Source organism: Columba livia, chromosome 2 (assembly GCF_036013475.1).
Source record: "Columba livia isolate bColLiv1 breed racing homer chromosome 2, bColLiv1.pat.W.v2, whole genome shotgun sequence".
NCBI classification, from domain to species: domain Eukaryota; kingdom Metazoa; phylum Chordata; class Aves; order Columbiformes; family Columbidae; genus Columba; species Columba livia.
Window position 1 is genome coordinate 163364220 of NC_088603.1, and position 26259 is coordinate 163390478.

The following is a 26259-nucleotide window of genomic DNA, read 5'->3' on the forward strand; positions in this document are numbered from 1 at the left end:
GAGTCCCCGGGGAGCCCGAGCCCTCTGCCCCGGGTGGCGGCGGGGCCGGGGCGCCGGGCCTGCTGACGGGCCTGCCGGCAGCCGGGCCCGAGCTGGTCTGACAGGCTCCGGGCAGACGGGAAGGGAGAGGCCGCCTGAGGCTCAGGAATGTGCAGCCCTTATCTCTGGCTCCCCTGCAATCCTGGGGAGGGAATAACTCTCCGGAGTTTGCCTTTCTCTCGCTCTTACTCACCCTCTGCCCTGGGTGGAGCTTTGTTCTGCTGGCTCGGAGGTGCCCGTGAATCAGGCTGCAGGCACGTCCAGGGGAGCGGAGAGCCGGAGAGCGCGACCCACCACCTGCCCTGGCTCACCTGGGAAGGTAGGAGAAGCTCGGGCACCTCCCGGGGTACCCGAATGGCCGCGCGAAGTGGCGGGCAGGGGCTGGGAGGTCCTGCCCTGCTCCCCTGCACGGGGCTGGGTGCCTGGGATGTGGGGCAGGGACTCTGCGGGCGTTCACGGCAGGAGATGGCTGCTCCGACACAGAAGGGCTCCGGTAGCAGGAGCTGCCGGCCGCACCGTGACCGCCCCCCGGGCGAAGGGAGCGTGCCAGCAGGACACGGGCGGCAGAGGCGAGGAGAGAGGGAGCGCGTCCCAGCGCAGACGTTGTGGCTGGTGAGGGAACAGACCTGTCAGTCCTCAGGTAGCCTGATCAAAACTGCTTAGTGAACGCTTCCCCGAGCTTGTGTCCCGTCTCCTTGAGAAAGCCCCAAGGAGTGGATATTTCCAGACTTATCCCTGTCTTCAGAAGAGATCCGTCAGCCTAACTCAACTTCCCACAGTAAGGCTGAGCCGGCCTTCCTGGCTAGGAGACGCCGTGTGAGTGTGTGGTCAGGAGGCCGGGACAGGGCGGACTTGGGTGGTGGCAGCGCGGACGGGCCGAGGTCTGCAGCTCCAGACGCAGCTCCCGCGGCCCGGTGCGCCTTCCCGGCTCGGCCCTGGCTCCGCCATGGGCGTGCGCGCCCGCCTGCCGACACGGCCCGCGAGCAGCGACACAGACGGTCGTGCACGTACATGCAGAGGCGGACGGGTGCATGCGGACACATGCGTGCACAGGCAGACGTTGTTTTCTGCCGATGTGAGCCTGTCTGACGGACCTCAGGCTTGGTGTGCGAGCAGAGTGGAGGGGGAACGTCTTGTGTTCCTGTCCCACTACACTAAGGTCAGCAGGGGGCAATTATGGCTTTCGTCTGGCCTGAGGACCTAGGTTCTCCATCTTCTAAAACAGTTAGAGGGGGAGGAGATGCTTGTAAAAGGACAGAAGTGCCTGTAGCATCCTCCTTGTGCTAAAAACATCTAGTTCGGGAACGCTGCAGTAAGCTCCGCTGTGACGGAAGCCAAACACACGAGTAACAGCTGCAGGCAGCGAACTGGCCCCCGACAGCAGTGACAGACCCAGCCGCGTAGGGCCCCTGGGATGCCCTCGCACAGCCCACGTTAGCATGCGTTTGCCCTGCGCGAAGGGGCAAGCAGACAGAAAACCAGCATGCCTTCACCCTGTCGTGAGGCCACAGAAAGGCCAAGGTTTGGGGAGAGAAACTTGTCTCATTTTGGCCTAACTCACATTTTCTGAGGGGCTTTAGAGTTGTACGTGAGGAACTGGGAGCTGAATTTGCTGTCGTGTGGCAGTGGAAGTAGCAGTGTTCCGAGGAAAAGAAAAGATACGTGCTTTTTGTGGTTTTAGGGAAAACGGCATGTCAGGAAGAAGTGAAGCGGTCGGGTACCGCGGGCCGGGGTGGTTTGCCCGGCAGAGTCCTGGCTGAGCACACACGTCTGTGTTCTAGACTTCATGGTGTCAGGAAATCGCAGCTTTCCAAGCAGCCGAAATTCACCTCCAAGCCTTGCAGGATTGGACGCCTTTGTACTTAATGGTTAAATGGGACACTTTTGGACTGCTTATTAGGCCCCATTTGGGTGGATTTTTGGAGCCCTGATGAGGAAGAGGAGTTTCGTGAACGCATTTCTAAAATCGGGATGTGGGGGAAGGTAAAAGTCAAGGCCGGTGTGCAGCTCCTTCTCCAGATCGCACCTTACTCTCTTGGACCTTTTCTTGAAGTTCTGTGTGTTAGACTTCCTTATATCCGTTACCTAGTCAATAAAAATCCAAGGAAAGGGATCGATGGAGCGTGAGCTTGGCGTGAGCACTGCTGTCGTCGCTGTGGTGCCTAGGGACGTGGTGCGGTGGTGGACCCAGCAGTGCTTGCTTCACAGTTGGACTTGATTGCCTGCACAGTCTTGTCCAGCCTAAGTGGTTCTATGAGTCTGTCTCTTCGGGTAATCTTCTCTCTGTAAGAGGCCCCTTTTGCACACAGGATCACATCTCATTTTTCAGTAGCTGTAACGTTGGGTTTGTCGGGTTGTCCCGACAGGCTGGATTTACTCGTGTCACTCCATACCGTTTATTGCACAGGACGGGTGAGATGGACGTGCTGCCTCAACAACCACTTCCCCAGGAAAATTACGACGTGTAATTTTTCTGCTACTTTTCCGTTCCTCTGCCCGTAGGAAGATCCCTGGACATTCTGAATGTCTGGCTGTACGTAGCGGGGTCCCCGGCGCCGACTGACGAGCAGGGCTGAGCGGGCGCCCGGCAGCTGTGCTGAGCCGACCGGGCTCCCGTCCCGCTGCTCCGCACGCCCGTGGCGTTCAGGACACTTGCACCTCACCTTGGAGACAGATTTCATTGTGCCAGTTCATGGGTCAGCTGACAACTATGTAATGTGTAAGTTATGATCTCTGAAAGCTCAGTGAACAAAGTGATTAGATTATTGAAGCAATTTCTCATCGGCAGGCAGATAACTTTTTCTCTAATGATGACTGAGATCCGTGCAAGAGCATCCGGGATAGAGTGGGATCACACTCGCTCAGGTGCGTTAACGTAGGGTGACAGACCGGCAGAGGCTGGCCAGGGGACCAGACGGACAGGCCTGGGCGTTGTGTGCATGACATTTTAACAGGAATAGCAAATTCCGTGTGTTCATCTTCCAAACAGAGATTCTAACAGTAACCCAGGCTTTGAGCCCGCGGCCTGACTCTGGGAGAGCACTGAGAATGGGGACACGCAGCCTTCGACAGGAAGCACAGAGCAGGGAAAAGAATTGGTGCGAGCACCTCGCAGGCACAGCTGTGGCTGAGAAGGGGTCTAGCTCAGCCTGTCACCCGCGTGTCACCGCACTGTTCTGGGGACACGTCTGAGCCTTGCCGGGTGAGAAGAGCAGTTAGCAGGGACGTATCCAGCATCCTTCGCTGTACACTTGTGGAATTTCCATGGCAAAGCGCGATAGCTAAACCAGGAAATTCTGGAGTGCGCTCGGAAGCGAAAGGTGCTCCAGGCACACGGCTGCGAGCCTGGCGAGTCACAGAATCGCGGAGTCTCGGACTGAGAGGTCCTTGCTCACAGGCAGCGCAGGCACCGGAGCAGCGTCCGCAGGGCCCGGCGTGTCGGCCGCTGGCAAAGGAGGCTGCTCCGTCTGGTGCAGCAGGATCAGGAGTCACGAGCTGTCCCTCCATCACACGGTGCACAGTTAAAAACGCATCACACCTTGCACCGTATTCCAGGAGACAGGCCCCCGCAAAGTCGTTTACCTGGTACAACATTTTATTGAGAGCAGACCAACATTCTCCATGTCTTATTGTCCCAATATCTGCTCAGGTAGTTCTACCTTAGGCATTACTGTCCTCTCATACAACTGTCCCTTCCAGAATATTAGCAACCTGTTTTCATATAATGTTTTCTATTTTATGAGGCCAAATAGATATTTTTAAATAATTGATTTCAAAACTTCGGGGCTTCTAGACAGTTTGGAAACCTGAACATTTTTCACAGTCCACCGTAAGGGACGTGAGTGGTGGCACTGAACGTGGTGCCTGGGCCAGCTGCTGGACCACGGCTTGGCCATCGCTGCTTTACATTCTTCTCTGGGATGCACCATTTGCTGCTTCTCTGACTCTCCCAAACGCCTTGATTCACTTCTTGGCCGGGGTTTGGAAGTTCTTTGGAGGCCCGTCGCACCGGGGGGCTGTGGCGTCCGTGCAGCCCAGCGGGCTGAAGTGGCTGTCCCGCGGTGCCGTTGTCCTCGCCGGCAGCCGTGGCGGTGCGGAGCGGAGGCGCCTCAGCCCAGCCAGCCGTGCGCGCCCGTGGCCGCGGGGTCCCGGCAGGGCTGGCACCGGGGTCGCTGCCCCGCTGGGACGGCCGGGCTGGGAGTGTCCCGAAGCGGAGGAGCAGGTCCAGCGGGGCAGCATCGCTGCCAGAGGCCGCCTGGGAACCTGCTGTGCAGGCAGAACGCGTCACAACAAGCACTGGAGTCAGCATGGGAAGGGAGATAGAGCCAGCCCCGGGTGCTGAGGCATCAGCAGCAGATGAGAGAGAAAGGAAACACGGAGCCGGTTTCCTTTGCTCAGACTGGGTACATTCAGCCCATCGCTCTCGGTTCACACCTGGCACAAAGAATCAGGAAAAGCGCAGGCCCTTTGATTTATTTATTTGTTTTAATCTTTGTGGTGATCTTCTAGTCAGCATGGCTGGAACTAGAATTTCCTGCCACTCTTTTAGAAAAAAGAACAGTTAAAGTCCGTTGAAATGGAAGATAATATGGACAGGCAGTACATGATGCACAAGCCAACAGTGCTACACTTTCTCCAATTTCAGCTTTTACTGTTAAACTAGAGGTAAAGGGAGAATATTCCACCTGGCTTCGTGTCTCAGGTGCTTTTCCCTGCTGAGCCTACATGGAATATTTCCTTGCGTTGAACATTTTTCTGTGCAGATAGTTGTAGAGTGTGACACATCACTGCTGCTCTTTCCAGCATAAGAGGGTCTGAGGTTTTTGCGGATCACAAAAGCCGAGTGCTTGTGAAGTCACTCCGGATTACAGCAGCGCGAACAGCAGCCGCCCGCGGGCCGAGCCAAGGGGCAGGGTCCGCTGGGGGTTCCCTTCCCAAAGAAGGCTCCGGTAATTGCGCTTGGACGGCGGCGTCTCCTCCTCTCCTCGCTCTCCCCGCCGATGTGTTTTGGGCTGAGGAGGCAGCGGTTTGTGCAGGGGGCACGGCAGCGGCCAGCCCAGCGGCGGTGCGGGAGCCGAGTCCTGCCTCCTCAGCCATTAGATCAGCGTTCGGCTCCTGCTTGTGCAGTTTGCAACAAGCTCCTTCGTGCTTCACCCGCTGCCCCTGAGCGCGGGAGGAGTTACTCACGCCCACGAAGCCGCCTTCTCCGTCTGCTTCAGCTTCCTGCTGAAAACCCAGCTCTCCCGTGGCAGCGCGCTAGGAAGCGAGCTCTGAAGAGGCAGTGCGCTGAAAACGCGCTTCGTTCTGCAGCCTCGCTGTGCCGGGCTCTGTCCATCCTTGTCCCATCTGCTACACTGACAGGAAGGATTTCTTGGGAAGGGGCTGAGTTTTGCGGGCTGGTTCGCTCTTTGTAATGTGGTGAGGTTCTGGTGATGACTGCTGGTATCAAAACTCATAAATTTATGAACGTGATTTTATGAAATTATTGCTTGGGGTAGCAGGGAACCGCATGAAATGCCAAATAACTATAATAGCCTTCTAGAACACATGGAGAGAGGACACTGCGTCAGTGCTTTTTTTCCTGACTTCGTGAAATACCGATTCCGAGGGACTGGACATCGGAGGAGCAGCAAATGTGAAGCACCGCAGGGCTCGTGTGGAGCTGGAGACGGTGTGGGACCGGTGAACCCACAGACGGCGGTGGCATCGTGGGCCACGTGCCTGGTCCTTCGGCAGACATCGTCTGTCACTTCCCCTGTCCTTTGGGCGCAGCCATGGTTCTCCCACACTGCTCCTTATCTTAAGAAACTGCATCAAAATCCATTTTTGAAATGTCCCTATAGAAGCTGTCTGTGGTACAATGCCTATAGACCACTGAATTCCACAGCTGATTGTATGTACAGTGTGAAATTTGCACATCTCCCGGTTGTTCCTTTGTACCTCTGGGCTCATGTTTCTCTTTCACCTGGTTATCACACCTAATCAGGCCTAGATTATAAGACCTTCTTACACAATAACCAATTTAATATTGCTGGTGCTCCATCTAGTACAATGGGATTCTGGATGTTCATCAGACTGTAAGTTCAACCGAACCAGCAGGCTGTTTGCCTGTAGCCTCTTGGGATTCAGGAAAATCAACCAGTTGTCACTGGGGCAGTTCAGCAACAGCAGAACTAAGAAAAAACCACATCCTGCGAATCAGCAGGACTCGAAAAGCCAACGGCAAATTGAGGAAGGAAGAGCAGGTAACGCTGTCTGTACAGCCATAGTTCACGTTCCCCTTGCAGCTCCAGCGCCACCATCTCAGCAAATAATACAGGAGAGTGAAACAGTCAGAGAAGAGAATAGACCAGGGGTGTCGGGGACACAGAACGGTTTCCGTATAGGGAACGGTTTCCATATAGGGAACAGTTTCCATACAGGGAACAGTTTCCATATAGGGAACAGTTTCCATATAGGGAACAGTTGAAGAAGTTCAGGCTCTCCATCTCGAAAGGCGATGAGCGACGTGGGGGTTGACCTGTTGACAATCGGAGTGGCACAACAGGGTCACTAGATGTTGGTTTTCCTGTCCAAAGCAAAGAACAAAACCAAGCATCAGATTCAGAAGAGGAAGAGCCAGTTGGTGACTATTGCTGAGCTGTAGAACTTGCCTCTGGCTGTTGTAATGCTGAACTTCATATGGGCTGAGCGAACTCTGTGATAGCAAAACCCTTTGATGCTCTCCACAGTCATTAAAGCGCACCCAGGTGAGGAGGTTCTGGAGCCTCAGTGCCCAAACTTGGCCTGGAGAACCTGGTGAAGCCTCATAAATACTTGGCCTGTCTCTGTATGTTCTCCACATCATCTGCTCTTAGTCCTGTGGGGGCTGGTGTTTCCTCGGCTGGGACCTTCGACCCAGCCCCATACACGCGATTTCGTGTTCTCCAGAAACATACGGTGAAGAGACACAGCGAGAATGAGGCCTGGAGAGACCGAGCAGCCGGTCACTGCCCGGAGGAACCAGGAGCAGAGCACAGGGATCGAGAGGAGTGACTGCAGGGGGGATGCAAAGATACCCAGGGCGGCTTTTACATGACAGACAGGTAGTGTTAAAGGGGACAACACACAGAGTACAGAGTACGGTACACTGCGTGGGACTGGGGAGCACTGCAGTGCTTCTGGAGAACTGCAACCTGAGCAATGAGGATTTGTGTGAGGAAAAGCCATCTCAGTGACTTCGCAGAGAAAACTCATGTCAGTGTGGTATTTTGAATACAGTTTCACACAGGTGTGTCAGACACAGTGAGGGGTCTCAGGGCTGTGCCTGTCACCCTGGTGTTCAGCACCTGTGAGAGATGCGGGCGCTCCATCCCGCTCGTGACACTGCGCACGGCGGGCTCTGTGCGTCCCGCTCTCTGTGCGTCCCGCTCTCTGTGCATCCCGCTGTCTGTGTGTCCTGCTCTCTGTGCGTCCTGCTCTCTGTGCATCTCTGTGCATCCTGCTCTCTGTGCATCCCGCTCTCTGTGCGTCCCGCTCTCTGTGCGTCCCGCTCTCTGTGCATCTCTGTGCATCTCTGTGCATCTCTGTGCATCTCTGTGCATCCCGCTCTCTGTGCATCTCTGTGCATCCCGCTCTCTGTGCATCTCTGTGCATCTCTGTGCATCCCGCTCTCTGTGCATCCCGCTCTCTGTGCATCTCTGTGCATCCCGCTCTCTGTGCATCTCTGTGCATCCCGCTCTCTGTGCCTCCCGCTCTCTGTGCATCCCGCTCTCTGTGCATCTCTGTGCATCCCGCTCTCTGTGCATCTCTGTGCATCCCGCTCTCTGTGCATCTCTGTGCGTCCCGCTCTCTGTGCATCTCTGTGCGTCCCGCTCTCTGTGCATCCCGCTCTCTGTGCATCTCTGTGCATCCCGCTCTCTGTGCATCTCTGTGCATCCCGCTCTCTGTGCATCTCTGTGCGTCCCGCTCTCTGTGCATCTGTGTGCATCCCGCTCTCTGTGCATCCCGCTCTCTGTGCATCTGTGTGCATCCCGCTCTCTGTGCATCCCGCTCTCTGTGCATCTCTGTGCGTCCCGCTCTCTGTGCATCTCTGTGCGTCCCGCTCTCTGTGCATCCCGCTCTCTGTGCATCTGTGTGCATCCCGCTCTCTGTGCATCTCTGTGCATCCCGCTCTCTGTGCATCCCGCTCTCTGTGCATCTCTGTGCATCCCGCTCTCTGTGCGTCCCGCTCTCTGTGCATCTGTGTGCATCCCGCTCTCTGTGCCTCCTGCTCTCTGTGCATCTCTGTGCGTCCCGCTCTCTGTGCATCCCGCTCTCTGTGCATCTGTGTGCATCTCTGTGCATCCCGCTCTCTGTGCATCTCTGTGCGTCCCGCTCTCTGTGCATCCCGCTCTCTGTGCATCTCTGTGCGTCCCGCTCTCTGTGCATCTCTGTGCATCTCTGTGCGTCCCGCTCTCTGTGCATCCCGCTCTCTGTGCATCTCTGTGCCTCCCGCTCTCTCTGCCTCCCGCTTTCTCTGCCTCCCGCTCTCTCTGCCTCCCGCTCTCTCTGCCTCCCGCTCTCTGTGCATCTCTGTGCATCCCGCTCTCTGTGCGTCCCGCTCTCTGTGCATCTCTGTGCGTCCCGCTCTCTGTGCCTGCATCCTGCTCTCTGTGCGTCCCGCTCTCTGTGCGTCCCGCTCTCTGTGCCTCCCGCTCTCTGTGCCTGCATCTTGCTCTCTGTGCATCTCTGTGCATCCCGCTCTCTGTGCATCCCGCTCTCTGTGCATCTCTGTGCCTCCCGCTCTCTGTGCATCTCTGTGCATCCCGCTCTCTGTGCATCTGTGCATCCCGCTCTCTGTGCATCCCGCTCTCTGTGCATCTCTGTGCATCTCTGTGCATCCCGCTCTCTGTGCATCTGTGCATCCCGCTCTCTGTGCCTCCCGCTCTCTGTGCATCTCTGTGCATCCCGCTCTCTGTGCATCTGTGTGCATCCCGCTCTCTGTGCATCCCGCTCTCTGTGCATCCCGCTCTCTGTGCATCCCGCTCTCTGTGCATCTCTGTGCATCCCGCTCTCTGTGCATCCCGCTCTCTGTGCATCCCACTCTCTGTGCATCCCGCTCTCTGTGCGTCCCGCTCTCTGTGCCTGCATCCTGCACTCTGTGCGTCCCGCTCTCTCTGTCCTGCTCTCTGTGCATCCTGTTGTTTCAGGGAATAAAAGTGCATCGCATTCAAAAGATTAATACCGCCTCTCACAAAGTTTACTGAAATTAAGTAGTAATAAACACAGAAATTATTAAATCCAGAGATAATTGCAGGGAACTTTGGAGAAAAACCAACCAATTGAGCGGAGAGGCGGGACGGTGTAAAGCAAACCGTGTGCTGCTGGCGCACGGCAGTTCACCCGGAGCAAGAACCCGGTCTCACTGGGTGCCCCCCGGGGTCCCGGTGAATACACAGCTTTGGCTGGTGGACGTGTAAGATACGTATTGTCATGAACCTTGACTTCTCCAAACCACCTCAATAAATGCTTTCTGAAATGTGATTAAAGTCCCACGTTATTCTAAATTAGCAGGTCTTGCATTAGGTAGTTAATGAAATAGCAATTTATTAGCATCAGTCATTAGAGGTTAATGATGATGTTCATTTTCATCAGACTTTCCAGCAATTCAGCATTTCTCCAGTGCTGCTCAGGAGCTCGATACAATATAATCAGTAAATAGTCCGGTGAAGTTCAAGGATCACCTAAAGTTTGGGGAAATTGTAAGTATCGCAGTTATAAATATCGTATTTACTAAATAACGGTAAAGATCACAAAACCACAATCTGATGAAATGTATTTTAATACAGTCAGATATAAAACATATACAGAAATGCAGAGTGAAGGTGGCAGTTACAGCATTGAAGATTCGGTGATGCGAGGATGGTTTAAATTACCAGAGGGAGCTCAGAGGGTTGTGAAGGAAACCAGCACCGTTCCCCAGCCCTCCCAGCAGAGCCCGTTCTGTCCGTCCGTCCGTCCGCCACGGGGAAGGGGAGAGGCGATGTGCACAGCGCTCGAGCAGACAAAACACCTGCTGGGGGGTGATACAGGCGTGGAAATACAGTTAAAATCTGGAGTTAAAGGCTGCTTTGTGAAAGAAGGTGCGCTTTCACTGCAATAAACGTAAACGAATGCTGAAGTAGCTTGCTAAGGAAATGGTGCACACATATTTGGTATTTAAAAAACATCCTTCTAGTACATATTTAAGCTGGTTCCTGGGTGGAACGTTACCGGGCAGGTGTGCAGGAGAGCCTGCTGGTCTGTGCGCGACGCGGCAGCCGGGCCTCACGCTGCAGCGCTCCTCCGCAGGGCTCGCGAGGCGCGTTCCCCGCTGCACAGCTCCACGCACCCATGGGGTTCTTCCCCTTCCTCTGGCCGCGCTGGCCGGCGCCGCGGGTGAGCGCGTCACTGACACGCGGTGACACATGGGGACCCACCTGTGGTGCTCAATGCTGAGCTAATGGTTTGCGGTGTTACATCGGGGCATTAATAATCCCCCTTCGTGTACTGCTGATCTTTAGAAAAGCAGTTGTGATATACACTAGGCAACACGCAGTTCAAAATTTAAATAGACACTTTAAATTGTTAAGAAGTCTTGTTTAAAAAAATAGTCATTGTTAGATAGACTTGTTTTTAACAGGTTTGCATTAAGTTTGGTGTTATGTTTTGTCTTTAATATCTTGATCAAATAAGTAAAAACACTTGTGATAAAGGTTTTAGGTACATGATTATTGGGAAAGTCAATAAAAGCAGAAGATAGGGCAGGTACGCGGAGCACCTTGGATCCTTGGCAAGCTGGCACATCACGGTTATGACAGGTACTGAGAATCCATTCTGTAGGGACACAAGGACACGTGTCCTCACGGCCGTGGCAGGAGCTGACAGGTACCGGAGTCACCACGATCTCAGTGCGATGCCGCGGCCACGTCCCGGCGGTGCCAGCAGGACGGGACACAGCCGTCTCAAATACAGCCAGAACCGTTGGAATGCACCTGGAAACGGAACAGGGTACAAAGGAACTACCAGTGCGCTTCGACGGCTCACAAAACGTTGTAGGATCCACCAGCCTTGATGGGGGTGTCTCGTTTAGTGTGAGACAGTTACTGACCGCGCTGTATTGACTGGAGTTTGGTGGCTGGTAATAGCCATGTGGACATCGGGTGTCCATGGAGATGTCCTGCAGTGAAGATGCCTGGAACTGAGACTGATTGCCCTGCTGTCCAAGTTATGTTTGAAAATACAACTAAAAAGGTAAAAAACTCTTCCAGTTCCAATATTAGCCATTCAAAGACTTAAATTCTGGAACCACCCGTCTCCTGGCATCAGGTATAGGATGGATTGTACGACACGATCAAGGTAATCTCTGAGTTAGAAAAGCTGAAGACAGCACCGAAGCTTTGGAAGTCTGATTTGTTAATGTCTCTGGGAGTAAGATTAAGAGAAGACCTGGCCCAATGTGAGAATCTGTATTAGAAGATTAATCTCATCCCATGCGGCTTTGATTTTGTTCCCTTATTCTCCAACAGCTGTGAAGGGGAACAGAAGGCAGTCAGGTTGCATGTAGGCATGTTAGAGACCTAATGAATCTGACCGTTGAGGAGCAATCCTGGTTCCTAAGCTTGGGCGTTAAGCTCCATTTTGGGTGCCTTGGGGTACCTAAAATGCGGCAGATGCAGCATGAGCGCTGAGCCTGCAGCCTCTGCAGCAGCGGCTGGAGCGCGGGCGGGAGCCCCTCGGGCGTGCGGTGCCCTGGAGCAGCGCTGCACGGGCACCGGGGTCGCTGCCCTGCTCGGTGCCCTGGAGCAGCGCTGCGCGGACACCGGGGTCGCTGCCCTGCTCGGTGCCCTGGAGCAGCGCTGCACGGGCACCGGGGTCGCTGCCCTGCTCGGTGCCCTGGAGCAGCGCTGCGCAGACACCGGGGTCGCTGCCCTGCTCGGTGCCCTGGAGCAGCGCTGCGCGGACACCGGGGTCGCTGCCCTGCTCGGTGCCCTGGAGCAGCGCTGCGCGGGCACCGGGGTCGCTACCCTGCTCGGTGCCCTGGAGCAGCGCTGCGCGGACACTGGGGTCGCTGCCCTGCTCGGTGCCCTGGAGCAGCGCTGCGCGGACACTGGGGTCGCTGCCCTGCTCGGTGCCCTGGAGCAGCGCTGTGCGGACACCGGGGTCGCTGCCCTGCTCGGTGCCCTGGAGCAGCGCTGCGCAGACACCGGGGTCACTGCCCTGCTCGGTGCCCTGGAGCAGCGCTGCGCGGGCACCGGGGTCGCTGCCCTGCTTGCAGGGTGCGCGTTGTTTGTGTTTCGTTTGCCCGAGGCTCAAGGGCTAGTTGATGCGGAGAAAGTGGGAATTTTCCTTGCTACCTGATCGTGGAATTTTTCTTTCAGCTTCCTCTAACAACACGATGAGTAGTGACACATGCCAGTACACCCAGTGGTCTCAGAGAACTTCTCAGGTCCCACACTGGTGTGTTCTGCTCATGACATCAAGCCTAAAACAATTAGTGGTTTTCCCAGGCCGTATGGGCAGGATGCAATAGGAGTCCTGGCTGTCCGTCCGACGCAGGGGTGTCCCCCGGGGTGCTTCCCCATAGCGCGGCAGCTCTGCGGCTGTGAGCGACGCGGGTGATGTGCCTGAGCGTTCCCGCTCCCTCCTGCTGGTACATCGCAGGTTTATGGCTCTGGGGCTTGTGTACCGAGAGCCTTCAGGGTCCTGCTTCTCAGTACTTGTAAATGGAGGGGAGGATGTTCAGTGGTTCCGTTCGTACTAATCATGTGTCATGTGGCCGCGCACAATGGCAGATCTGCATTTCCGTGGTCTCATACAATTCAGTTCCTGAACTACACCTGGGCTACAGAATATCTTATTACCCTTTACATGCACCCCGAAGGGCAGTGGGGTGCTGCCACATAGTATTCTTTTTAGCATCTTCATTTTTCACCAGCATCTTTCATTTTCCCCATAGCTTGTGTCATAAAAATGTGTAAACTGAGACTAGCAATTAAAATAAACAAGCATATAAATCAGTAGAATTCTGTATTAACCAGCAGTTACAGGCTTCCAAATACATTAGGTGAATTTTCAGTTTGTGATCTAGTTACTTTGCCAGTTACAGTGGTTTGGATTTCTAAAACTAAGAGATCTGTCTTTTTCTGGGGTGAATGAAGCTGCAGAAAAGAGGTTTGCAGGTGAATTTCCAGCGGGGAGCAGCCCCTGCGTGGAGCTGCTCTGCTGTTTGAGATGCCACCGTGATCCAGGAACGTCCAGCAGGAATGCTCACAAATCAGCTGTGCCCGGTCCGCCCGAACTGGGCAAACCCGGCAAGGGGTTCGGTGTGTTCTGGTAGCGGAGCCGGGCCGGAGAGCAACGAGCCGCTGTCTGCTGAGCGCCGCTGGCGGTCGCTCCTGGGAACACACGGGGCACACGGGCCCACAAGGGCTGTGCATGTCACGGGGCTCTCGCCCAGACCTTGCTGCTTCTGCCAAATATTTCCCTCGTCTTGCTCTTCCAGGCCTCCTGCGTAACAGCAGTCGGAGGTTTAAGAGGGAATGAGAAGGTTCTTACCCTCTCCCCCCGGCATTACACGTTCTGAGTACCCTACAGAATACCCAGAACACACAGTCCTAGTCAAACAACAACAGGGCAACACGGCATGTTTAGTCATATATCACATCTTCTCTAAGGAGCGTGAATTGGTACTCACAAAATTCAGCATTTCACTGCGGTAACTGGCACATCTGAATGGATCAAAACCAGATAACATAAATGTTAAGAGACAGTAGTTTAAAAATACAATTACATCTTAGAAACCTCACAGTGGCAAACAGCTACTAACCATAAACGGAGTGCTGTAATTTTCAGCTGATTTGTGGGGGAATTACATATCAAATAGTGAATAGAGACACAGCCGTGCAGCGGGCAGCTCAACAACATCCCGTTTGCACCAGCATCTCAGACCCGGCCAGCTGCAGACAGCTGTTCCTCAGGGCTGTCAATCCACAATAAATAAACCCAAAACAAAACCACACACAAAACCCCAAAACAAAGCAAAACAAAAAAACAAAGGGAAAACAAACAAACAAAAGCAACAACAACAAAACCCGAACCAAACCCAGCCCAGGCGAGCCCAGCTCTAGCTCAGTGCAGGCTCCTCTGGAGCCGCTGCCACCAGCACCCGGACCCGTCCGCAGCGCTGCTCGCCGGTTACTCTGTCCCACGAGCAGCATCTGGCATTTGTGCTGCTTGAATTTCATGCCACTAATGATCACCCAGTGTTCGGTCTCTCCAGATCCCTCTGCAGGCCTCTGTCCCTCGAGAGAGTCAGCACCCCCTCCCAGTTCAGTGTTATCAGCAAACCTGCTAATGGTGCATTCAGCTCCTGCATCCAGATCGTTGATAAGATACTGAGCAGCACTGGCCCTGGGATTGAGCCCTGGGAACAGGCTGGTGACCGGTCACCAGTCAGATGTGGCCCCTTTCACTGTGGCCCTTCGAGCCCTGCTGTCCACCCAGAGCGCCATGTACCTGCCCATCCCACAACCGGACAACTCCAGAGGATGCTGTGAGGGACAGTATCTAAATTAGCCTTACTAAAATCCAGAAAAGCTACATCTGTTGCCTTCCCCTCATCCACTGGGGCATGACCTTAGAAGGCTATTAGTTAAAATGTTAGTTAAGTATTGAAAGCCTCTGCTGAGCCTTCTCCAGGCTGACCCCCAGCTGTCTCAGCCTTTCTCCCCAGAGCTGCTCCGCCCCCGGCCCATTCCCGTGTCCCTCCTCCGTCCCGCTCCAACAGCTCCATGTCTGGCTGGTGCTGGACCCCAGGGCTGGCCGCAGAGCTCAGGGGCCACGGCAGAGCCGAGGGGACAGTCACGTCCCTCCAGCGCTGGACACGCTGCTCCCGCTGCAGCCCAGGCTGCGGTTCGGCTCTGTGCCAGCACACATCGCCGGCTCCTGCTGAGCTTCTCTCCTCCCTGCAGACGCTCTGCAGCGCGCACAAAGCGCAGTCTGCGTAGGCCGTTGGAATTGCTGCTCGTGTCACCTGTGCTGCCCGCGCAGCTGTGACAAGTGTCCCGCGTGTCGGCCTCCCCGCAGACACGGGATCTCCGCCCAGCGCTGGGGCTGCTGCTCCGGCACTGCCCGGGGACACCGAGCTCCTGGGGACGCTCCGTGGGGTTCTCATGGCCGCAGCGTCCGCTCGGGTGACAACTGCTGCTGCGAATCCAGACCAAGCTGTGACATCTCCAAATCCTTCCGGAACTTCATTTCTGAAATAAAAACGAGGATCTGTTCAGGGGAATCAGAGCACGTGGCAGCTATACTTTGAAAGTGGGCAAACTGTAGATCGTTTCCTTACACTTAGGCGCAGCCTAATCTAGGGTCTTCTTAGGGGAAAAGGATACTTTTTTACAGTGTTTGTGCCTTTCCTTGGAAACAGTGTAACGGTCAAACACCCTTCTTGTAGCTGCTCGTGTTGGGCACTTGTTCCGTTCTTTATTTCGCTGTTCTCAGATTTCTGCGTCTATTCTGGAAGGAATTAAAAGCACCTGCAGGAAGTGAGCAGGGTTAACGAGCGAGCCTGCCCGGCAGCGCGCACCTGCAGCGCCGGCGGCCCGAGCTCTGCCGAGGTCCAGCTCAGGTGTTCGCGGCAGCCCCGGGACCTGTTCTGGCAGGTGACGGTGACGAGGCCGCCCCGCCCCCGGCGGCTCCGGGACCGCCCGGCCCGGGCTCCTCAGGCGGCTCCGGGGGAGCTGGGCCGAGCCGAGCGGTCCCCGGGCCGGGGGCCCGACAGACGCCCCGGGCCGGGGGCTGGCAGAACAACCCCCGGCCGAGGCGCCACCCGCACAGCGGAATGGCGGCGGCGGGGCCGCGTCCCTGAGCGGCCCCGTTCCTGGGGCCATGTCCCTGAGGGGCCCTTGTTGTTCGTGTCCGCGGCGCCCCGGGCGGTGTCCGCGGGTCCCGGCGCTCCGGGCGGTGTCCGCCGGTCCCGGCGCCCCGGGCGGTGTCCACCGGTCCCGGTGCCCCTGGAGCGTCCCCGGCAGAGCAGTGAACCCCCGGGCCGGGCTGTCCCACCTCACCCGTGGCCACAGTGCTCGGTCACCCTGGGGTCCCTCCAGGTCTTTGGTTCTTCTCAGTGGCTTTGAGAAAACCACGAGTCTCATTTTGCTTTTGCATCAAATGTATTTCTTCACTGGTACCGTTTTTCCTGCTTATTCATTAATCTGTTGGTTATCACAAATGGTTAGGAAACTAAAGCGACTCCTCTTACTGAACAGAGCCCCCCTCGTAGCGCTCCCCCCTTCCCGGACCCCCAGAAGCCATGGGGCGGTGTTCGGGTGTTCGACAAGGCGCTGTGTCTGTCCTGCGGGGACACGCCTGCAAGCGTCCCAAACATCCTGCGGGAGCTCTGCAGAGTGAGTACAACCAGAAGTACCTCCTGGCGCTGGACCTGAGCCTGCTGGTTTGAGCTCGGCACTGTCAGGCCCCCAGCGCAGGAGGAAACGGGCAGCTGTCCCGGGTCAGTTTGTAGGCGCCTTCTCCACGCTAGAGGGTCACAGCTCAGATTTTTAATAGGCTTTTCCAAGATGTGAGGAGTGAGACTTTCATATTCACAACATATTCAGGTTTTAGGTTCCCTCTGAATCTGTGTAGAGGCGTTATTTTCAGTTTCTTACCTAATAATGCTTAGCATTAGCTGGCACTTGAAAGGTCTGTGTTCTCCTAGATTTAAAACAACAATTAAATACTTATATTAATCAATAAAATATAAAATTATGGTTGTTTCACCACTTCATCACTGTTATATTCCCTCTGATATTTTGATTGTCCAGTCAGTGTCATAAGGTTCTTCTGCTGCTTTGATTTTTGTTTCTGTAGCTGGCTCCCATCGTTGCTATTCTGAGTGAGCACCATGAGCAGCTTGCTGTCTGCACGACCGTTTGTCGAGAGTTTTGATTGTGGGGTGACAATAAACCCCTGGCAGCTCTGCTAGGAGTTAGTTTGAAGCACGAGTGACACTGTACTGACGGTGCTATGCAGGTAGTCAGATAAGAAAGTCCACTCAGGCTGTATCTGGAAACGATTCTAGCTTATACGTAGAGCAATTAACGAGAGCGACGGTTCGTGCTGGAGGTCCCCGCGTGCCCGGCAGTCCTGCCCCATGGGAGCAGACGTGCTGGGGCAGTGCCAGCCGCTCCGTCCCCTGCGCTCCTGTAACGTCACTGTGGGTGTCGAGCGCAGCCGCTCCGGCTCCTGGTGCCGACTTGCGCTCCTGTAACGTCGCTCTGGGCGTCGAGCGCGGCCGCTCCGGCTCCTGGTGCCGACTTGCGCTCCTGTAACGTCGCTGTGGGCGTCGAGCGCGGCCGCTCCGGCTCCTGGTGCCGACTTGCGCTCCTGTAACGTCACTGTGGGTGTCGAGCACAGCCGCTCCGGCTCCTGGTGCCGACTTGCGCTCCTGTAACGTCGCTGTGGGTGTCGAGCACGGCCGCTCCGGCTCCTGGTGCCGACTTGCGCTCCTGTAACGTCGCTGTGGGCGTCGAGCACAGCCGCTCCGGCTCCTGGTGCCGACTTGCGCTCCTGTAACGTCGCTCTGGGCGTCGAGTGCAGCTGCTCCGGCTCCTGGTGCCGACTTGCGCTCCTGTAACGTCACTGTGGGCGTCAGGCACGGCCGCGCTGGCTCCCGGTGCCAACTTGCGCTCCTGTAACGTCACTGTGGGCGCTGAGTGCAGCTGCTCCGGCTCCTGGTGCCGACTTGCGCTCCTGTAACGTCCCTCTGGGCGTCAGGCACGGCCGCGCCGGCTCCTGGTGCCGCGGAGCCTCTGCCGGAGCCGGCCCGGGACGCACAGCCAGGCGTCCGTGTTAACTGCGGGTCAGGAGCCACAGTGCTTTGGAGCTCTTGGCAGATCAGTAGGATATTATTTATTGAGTTGTATTTGTGGCAGAACAAGCTTTGCTTCCAAGTATTGGTTAGAATCAAGTGTGTCTTTAGTCTCAAATAACAGGTTTCCTACAGACAATTGTCAAATATTGAATATGAGCCACTTCAACTCGTGTTTCCGAAGATCAAGAGACTGAAGAAGGAATCTCATGTCCCTTGTTTTTATTTCTTCACAGGTCTCATGAAGACTTGTCTGACTTGACCATGTTAAACCAGCAGGATAGCCTTATGGTTGCCCGCGTTCCACTGCTTCTATTCAGATGCTCCATTTATAAGGACTTAGAGGGCATTTATAAGGATTCAGAGGGTGCATTTGCATACATGCATATGCTTTTTGGTTTAGTGCTGTATTCCATACACTACATTTTGCAGCACTTGCAGATGAGTTTTAATGGAGCCCAGATAATAACCAGCGGCATTATTCCTTGGGGGACGGGGGTGGAAAGGTAGCTTTAAAACCAAAGACAAAATTAATCTTAGCAATCGGACGGCTAAAAAGAGAAAGGTGGGCGTTCTGTCTGATGCATCATCCTTGTTCATCACAATGCTGCCCAGTTTCGTTAGCTCCTTATTCTGCCAAAAACCGTTCAACTGTTGATGCTTTAGGTGACTACCACCTCTTCCTAATTTCAGGTTCCCCATGTACTCAGAGTGACCTTTCTCCGACGCAACTCTGTGTGCTTTGGATCTCCTCCGGTCTGGTGTTGCCATCGTGACCCCCCACTGCTGGCAATGGACGTGTCGCTGCAGGGAACCTGCTCTCACTGTCGATTGTTCTTTCCTTACAGCCCCCCATCCCCTCATGGCTCGTCGGTCTCAAAGCTCCTCACAGGGGGACAACCCCCTTGACCCGAACTATCTCCCCCCCCACTACAAGGAGTATTACCGCCTGGCTCTGGATGTGCTTACCGAGGAGGGCAAAGAAAGTTACCAGCGCTTCCTGGCCGAGGAAGCAGCCCCCGATTTCCTGTGCGGCTCAGAGGTGGATCACATCATACAGAACCTCCAGAAACCCCAGTACGCCAACCAGGAGGGCAGCACAGACACCAGTGGCGACAATGACATGGATGGGTCCTCCGGGACTTACTGGCCCATGAACTCAGACCTCGCTGTTCCTGAGCTTGACCTGGGCTGGCCAATGGTCTTTGGGTTCAGGGGGACAGAGGTGACAACCCTGGTGCAACCACCGCCCCCGGACAATCCCAGCATCAAGGAGGAGGCTCGCAGAATGATTCGAGCAGCGCAGCAGGTAAGATACTGCAGAGCCTTGTTTGTGTGTGAAAGATGAGTCAGAATGCACCCGGTCCTCTGCTAATTCCATTCATTTTGCTCCCAGGACCCGAGAGGGGAAGGATGATTCTAAAACGGCCATTTACACATCACAGCTTGCCTCTGCTCTCTGGTTGCATGCACAAGTGTGTAAGGCCAGGCTGAAATACAGCAGCAGGTCACAGAGCAGCTGAGCCTGAAAGGGGTTTCTGCAGACGGCCCGGTCCAGCCCCCTGCTCAAAGCGGGGTGGAGTAGAGAAGGTCACTTAGGACATGTCCTCCAATATCCCCAAGGATGGAGACTCCACAGCCTGTGTGGGCAACCTGTTCCAGTGTTCAGTTACACTCACTGTATAAGAGGTTTTTCTTATGTTTAACTGGAATTTCCTATATTTCAATTTGTGTCTTGTCCTTTCACTGGGTACCGCCGAGGAGAGTTTGGCTCCATCTTCCTTACACCCTTCCGTCAGGTATTTGTACTCACCGATAAAATAGTAGTTGCAAAGGACAGGGAGACAGAGCTTTGAAGCTGCTCCCCATATTATCAGCATGTGGCTACATAGTGGCTGCCTGCATGTCAGCCAGGACGTTAAAATGGCCTGGGTGTGTTGGAGAGGGCGAGCGGGTAGTGACCCAGCACCTCAACACAACCCCCCAGTAGTGCTCTCATGGCCAAAAACACACCTGCTTGTTGGATTCAACAGTAAGGGAACGCTCAGTGGCAGGGAAGTTCAGATAGCAATTCTTTTTCCAGTTCTGGGGTCCACAGTGTCTATAGGAACCTTTTATTGGGAAGGCTCCTGTTTAAAAAGGAAATTGGAATGGCGGCAGCGCAGCTGGAGAGTGAGGTGCCGGGCACACGCGGGCACACGCGGGCACACGCGGGCACACGCGGGCACACGCGGGCTCACATCGCCGGTGTCTCTCTTGCCTTCTTTTCCCAGGTGGTGGCCATAGTGATGGACATTTTCACCGACGTGGACCTGCTGTTCGAGGTGCTGGATGCTGCTGCCCGCAGAGTGCCCGTGTACATCTTGCTGGATGAAATGAACTCGCAGCTCTTCCTCGATACAGCTGCTAAATGCAGAGTCAATCTTAACTATGTGGAGGTGAGCAAAGCAACCCCCTGCCCTGCCCCCGGCCCCCGTCCCGAGGGGATGCAGGGACACAGAGGGCTGTTATGGCACCTGCGAGAGAGGAAAGTGGGTCGGAGCCTCGTGAAAGACGAGCGTGAGGAAAGCTAGGAGAGCCGGCTCAACAAAACCGGGCTGAAGGCTCAGGACACACTGTAAAGGGGTTTATCTACCCAGTGTGTGCAGACAGTCACCGGAGCGGCAGGATGGAAGCTAAAAGAGCGAGGGGAAGGACGAGGGGCAGGGGAGGGAAGTTCCAGCGTCCAGCTGAGTCCGTGCCTTGTCTGGTTTGCAGTTCCTGAGGGTGAGGACAGTTTCTGGCCCAACCTACTACTGCCGCACAGGGATGTCCTTCAAAGGCCACGTGAAAGAGAAGTTCCTCCTGGTGGACTGCATGGTGGTGCTGAGCGGCAACTACAGGTGAGAAGCCCTGCAGCGTTACCTGTCCGGTTTCAGTGACACAGAGGCTGGTTAACTGATAGAGCTGTGCTTGGGCACTTCCCAGTCAACATCAGTGACAAAAGTTCTTCTCACTGAAGGATGCTGAGCAGCAATTTTCAGAACAATGCACATTTGGCAACTGAGGTAGATACATCAGTTAAACAAGGCCTCAAGCCCAGACACCTGGTCAAGCTTCCTTCACATCAACAGTGCAGACAATCTGTAAAAAGGGCAGAGTAATTATAAGGTATTAACTCCAGCAGGCAGATAAGCCCCACAAAGATGTTTGCTCACAACTCTCAGCAAGATCTGAGAAAGAATCAGAAGGACAAATGTGAGAAAACTGGCCTTCCCCTCTGCTCTGCCCTGGGGAGACCACACCTGGAATATTGTGTCCAGCTGTGGCCCCTCAGTTCCAGCAGGACAGGGAACTGCTGGAGAGAGTCCAGCGCAGCCACCAAGATGCTGGAGGGAGTGGAGCATCTCCCGTGTGAGGAAAGGCTGAGGGAGCTGGGGCTCTGGAGCTGGACAAGAGGAGACTGAGGGGGGACTCATTGCTGGGGATCAATATGGAAAGGGGCAGTGTCAGGAGGATGGAGCCAGGCTCTTCTGGTGACAACCAGTGACAGGACAAGGGGCAATGGGTGCAAACTGGAACACAGGAGGTTCCACTTAAATATGAGAAGAAACTTCATGGTGAGGGTGGCAGAGCCTGGCCCAGGCTGCCCAGGGGGTTGTGGAGTCTCCTTCTGTGCAGACATTCCAACCCCCTGGACACCTTCCTGTGTCACCTCAGCTGGGTGTTCCTGCTCCATGGGGGGATTGCACTGGATGAGCTTTGAGGGCCCTTCACCCCCTGACATCCTGGGATTCTGTGATTCTGTGTTTTGATAAAGGCAGAGGGAAGAAAAATGCCTCTTCTTCTTGGGAAGAAAAACGCTGCAGCGCTGAATGTCTTCTCCTTCCTGCATGGAATCACAGAGCGGCTGAAAGGGTCTCCGGTGGGCATGTGGTCCAAGCCCTGCTCCAGGAGACGGAGACCGCACAGTCCCCGAGCAGCCTGTTCAGTGCTCAGTCACCCGCACAGTGAAAACGTGTTTCCTTCTGTCCAAACAGAAACTCCCGTGTTTCAGTTCGTGCCCATTGCTTCTGGTCCTGAATCTCATGATGTTGCTGTCAGAATATTTTCCCGGCATGTCGATGTCCCCTGACTGCACATCAACTGCACCGCCCCGCATTGCGGTGCCATCTGAAGGCTTGCTGAGGTGCACACTGTCCTGTTGTCCGGGTGATTAATGGCAGTGTTGACTGTTTCCCCAAGCCCTGACTCCCCAGGAACCCCACTTACCACTGTCCACCCGTCAGACTCCAGATCACTGACCACCGCTCATTAAGTCTGACAGTCCAGCCAGTTTCCTGTTTACTGTGTGGCACACTCACTGAGTCCACAGGTTCCGCTCTGACTGCAGAAGTATTTATGTGAAGGGCACGTGGAAACCCTTGCTAAGGTCAAGACGCCCCTTGTCTTTGCTGCCCCGTGCCCTCTCTCTGCGGAGGGCGGGCGGACGGCGTCGGGCATGGTTTCCCTGGTAAACCCCTGCTGTCTGGTCCCCGTTGTCTTTGTTTCCCCGTGCCTGGAAGTGGCTGCCAGGAAGCTTTGCTTCACAGTTTTCGCTCAGACCGCGGGAACGCTGACTTGCTGTAGCTCCCTAGTTGGTCATTTTGCTCTTTTTAAAAAGATGGGCACAACATTTCAGTTACAAAAACCAATTACAACCCAAAGTAATTGCAGGAACATCTGCTTCATGTAAGGATTATCATCAGGTTGCTCTCTTGCCGTTGTTACTACTGACTGGCCTTCTTAGAAGCCATTTATTCCCCTGTAAAATCCTCTGCAAAGATGTGATGCCAAATCAGTTAGTAACTGAGGCTTGAGAACAACGGTGTGTAATGAATGTCCTCCTGACCAGTAAATAATATCAGGACAATTTTCTTCAGGCAAGCAAAGGGTTTAATGTGAAGTGGAACAATCGAGTCACTTGATGCTAATCCCCTGTCGTTGCCTCTGTTTCTCCCTGCAGCTTCATGTGGTCCTTCGAGAAGATCCACCGGAGCATCGCGCACATCTTCCAGGGGGAGCTGGTGGCCAGCTTCGACGAGGAGTTCCGCATCTTGTTCGCGCAGTCCGAGCCGCTCGTTCCTCCAGCCAACGTCTTGGCAAAGGCCGAGAACGCGTTCGCCATGGCCCCCTTTGGCAATAACCTGCCTTTCTTTCCCAAGAAGGCACCCCTGATGTTCCAGAGGGATGACGCTCTCTTCCCCTCCTTCATGGACAGGGTTGACCAGGACAGGTACTTCCTGTCCAACTTCCGGCGGGACGACATGCTGCGCCACACCGTGGAGGGGTCGGCCATGCGCATGTACAAAAAGGTGGAGATGGAGAACTCTCAGATGGACCCTGTCAGGGGTTTTCTCCGCTCCAAGCAGCTGGAGTTGGATGCTTTTAAGAGACACAGTTTTGCAGAGGGAACATTTGAGAACTTTGCTTCTTCCAAGCAGTACGCCAGGCAGATGTTCATGAACAACATGGACGAATTTAAAATCCAGTCTAGTCATTTTCAGAAGGACCAGTTCTACCAGTACCAGTTCGAGCATCCCCATCTTTCTGGGAGACCTCAGGGACTCTTTGAGAGGATCCGAGGCGGTCGGCCAGGGTTCAATGAACTGGAGGACTATGGAGAGGGACCCAGGTACCCTGAGCTCGAATCCGGTTTCCCACAGGAGGGTTTCCCCTTAAGGCTGGATTACGTACCTTCAAATTCTTCCAGGGAAGTAAGACACGGCTCCGATCAGCTGAACCCGGCAGGCAACGGCCCCATGGGCATGATGTTAAGGCGACAGAATATAGGACAGAAATTTATTTGCCAGACTTCTCCTACACAGAAGCAAAGCCTGGAACAACGCCTGTTCTTACAAGACAAAGATGAGGACCAAGATGAAGACAAGAACACCCAGGAAAACAGAACAGGTTTACGTAACTGGAGGATTTCCTCATACCTGAGTGCATACCAGTCCGAACCAGAAGAAGGTCTCCCAATGCCCATGGAATCAGAGGCATATAATGATGTTCTTGGGGACACCCTCACAAAGCACCCCACCGACCTCATCCCAGCCTTCAAGTCTCCAATGTCTTTCAATAGCAAGTCACTGGGAATTGAAAGTGCCAAAGAATTTGCAGAACCTGACAGAATAGGTGACGAAACTCCTCTAATGAAACAAGACGCGTTTAGGACCAGAATAAATCCTTTGATCCAGCGGAGCTCACGGCTCAGGTCCTCTCTGATTTTCAGTGCTGCCAAGTTAGACCAGCCTAACACCACAATAGAAAAGGTCCAGATGATCCAAAAAGAACAAATGTCCAGTGAGCTGACAAAAGACAATGAAACTATAAAGACAGCTGCCTCATCTAAAGTGGCAGAACTTCTAGAGAAGTACAAAGCTGTGGGCAAAGACCCAGAGCGAGCTACGGTCACTCACACCAAAGCCGTCTCCAGCTTTCTGCAGGAGGAGTCCCAGAGCGCGGAGAAGAAATGCACCAAATCCGTGCAGTACAAGATTCTGGAGAGCAGGGTGCTGGACGCCAAGGACTCCTGCAGCACTTACAAAGTGCACGGAGAGGTCGACAGGGCGTTCGGAATGGCCTCGTCAAGCCCCCAGCTCGTCGACGCGTTGAGTAAAGATCCCCTAGCACATATCGGCACTAAAGTGGACAAATTATCATCGCGGTTTTACCCCATTGAGAATAAACCTGCTCTTCCCGAGAAGGAGAGTCTAATATTTGTAGGAGAGACTCAGAAACTGACTCTTCCAGAGAAGAAGGAAAGAGTGACGTTCAAGGAAGACACTCAAAAACTAGTCAATACGGAACTGAAGAAACCACAGATCAGGACAAGTACCACATCAGTTCTTGAAAATGTATCTATGAGCCAGGGATCCGACAGCTCTCTCAATAAATCCGAGGAAGACTGTTCAAAACAAGAGCAAAATCCAATGGAATTTTTAAGAAAAGGGTCGCTGCGGCTGAAGCAGCTTTTGAACCCAAAAGGTGAAAAGAAATTGGAGGAGGAGCCCCCTTGTGAGAGCGGGAAATCTGAGAAGCCGGCTGTGGTTCTCAAACGCTCTTCCATAGGGGACGGTCAGGAAACGATGGAGGAAGAAAAGACCCCTAAGTTTTCAGCAGCAGGTGCTCCCAAAAGCAGCCAGGCGGCACAGGGCAGGTTCCCCTCGTCCACGGCCAACATCCTGTACAGCAGCAACCTCCGCGATGACACCAAGGTGATTCTGGAGCAGATCTCCGCCAACAGCCAGAAGAACAGAGCCGAGCTGGCCAAGCAGCTGCCGTCCACCAGCAACCCCGACCTCTCGAGATCAACCACCAGCCTGGAGAGGAAGGGCGAGAAGGAGAAGAGCTGCAGCATCCACAGGTCAGAGAGTTTCGGGAGCCAGAAACGAAACCTGCAGCGGCAGCCGTCGGAGGACAGGGACACCCTCCTGAAGAAGATGGAGAACATGCGCAAGGAGAAGCGAGTCTACAGCAGATTCGAGGTCTTCTGCAAAAAGGATGAACACACGAGTCAAAGTGAGGAGGAATATGACACAGATGCCAAAGACAAGAAGATGGGAAAGTTCATGCCCAAAATCCTGGGGACCTTCAAGACCAAAAAATGATCATAGAAACACTATTTAATTCCATCTAATCACTGACTGTCAAAGGGGAACGAGAAGTAACTTGTTTGCGGTGGCTGTAAGCACCACAGGCAAATTCTCTGCGTGGTTAGTGAGCGGAAACGTGTTCAGCATTAGACTCCTACGGCACCATTCGCCCAGTAACGTCACGAGGTACCAGGCAACCTTATCACAGCGTGTTTCAAATAAAGTATTAAATTACCAAGATGCTTAAAACAAATAAATAGAGTCTCTTTGTGTTATGCGCAGGGAATGTTTTCAGCAGACAAAATAATTCCCCTTTCAGAATGAAAGGATACAAAACAGAAAATTCGATACTTGCGCTCGGTCCAGGAAGGGAAAATACACACAGGCATCCGCGTTAGCTGGGAAAAGTGATAAAACCCAATTGTTTCGCAGGTACTGCTATCTTCTCATGTATCTAATGACGAACTCAATATGGGAGGCACGTTTTGAAGGTTTACAGGAGAAAAAATGTGTGAACAACTTTCTGCCCGTATCTGTGGTTACGGTCCTGTCCAGCAGAACAGACTCAGCTTCCTATTTACCAGTTCCCGGCCTGCGGGCTCCGTTTTGCTGCGGGTTTGCTTCCCCATGAGCAATGGAGTCCTGCTTCAGGGGTGGGCTGAAACTGCGGCTCAAGCGCCATCAGCGGACAACGGCCTCGGTTTAGGATCCTTTCCAGCCCAGCTGGGGACAAAG

The 26259-nt window shown here is 54.4% G+C and overlaps 1 protein-coding gene across 1 annotated transcript; it reads left to right on the forward strand.

The window, feature by feature from the left end:
* Positions 1-69: 69 nt before the first annotated feature.
* FAM83H (family with sequence similarity 83 member H) lies at positions 70-25781 on the forward strand. The gene is made up of 5 exons (XM_021283590.2): positions 70-358; positions 18757-19217; positions 20182-20346; positions 20666-20790; positions 22893-25781. Exons 1-5 carry the CDS (start codon positions 148-150, stop codon positions 25537-25539), a joined length of 3609 nt encoding a protein of 1202 aa, XP_021139265.2. The 5' UTR covers positions 70-147; the 3' UTR covers positions 25540-25781.
* Positions 25782-26259: the final 478 nt, after the last annotated feature.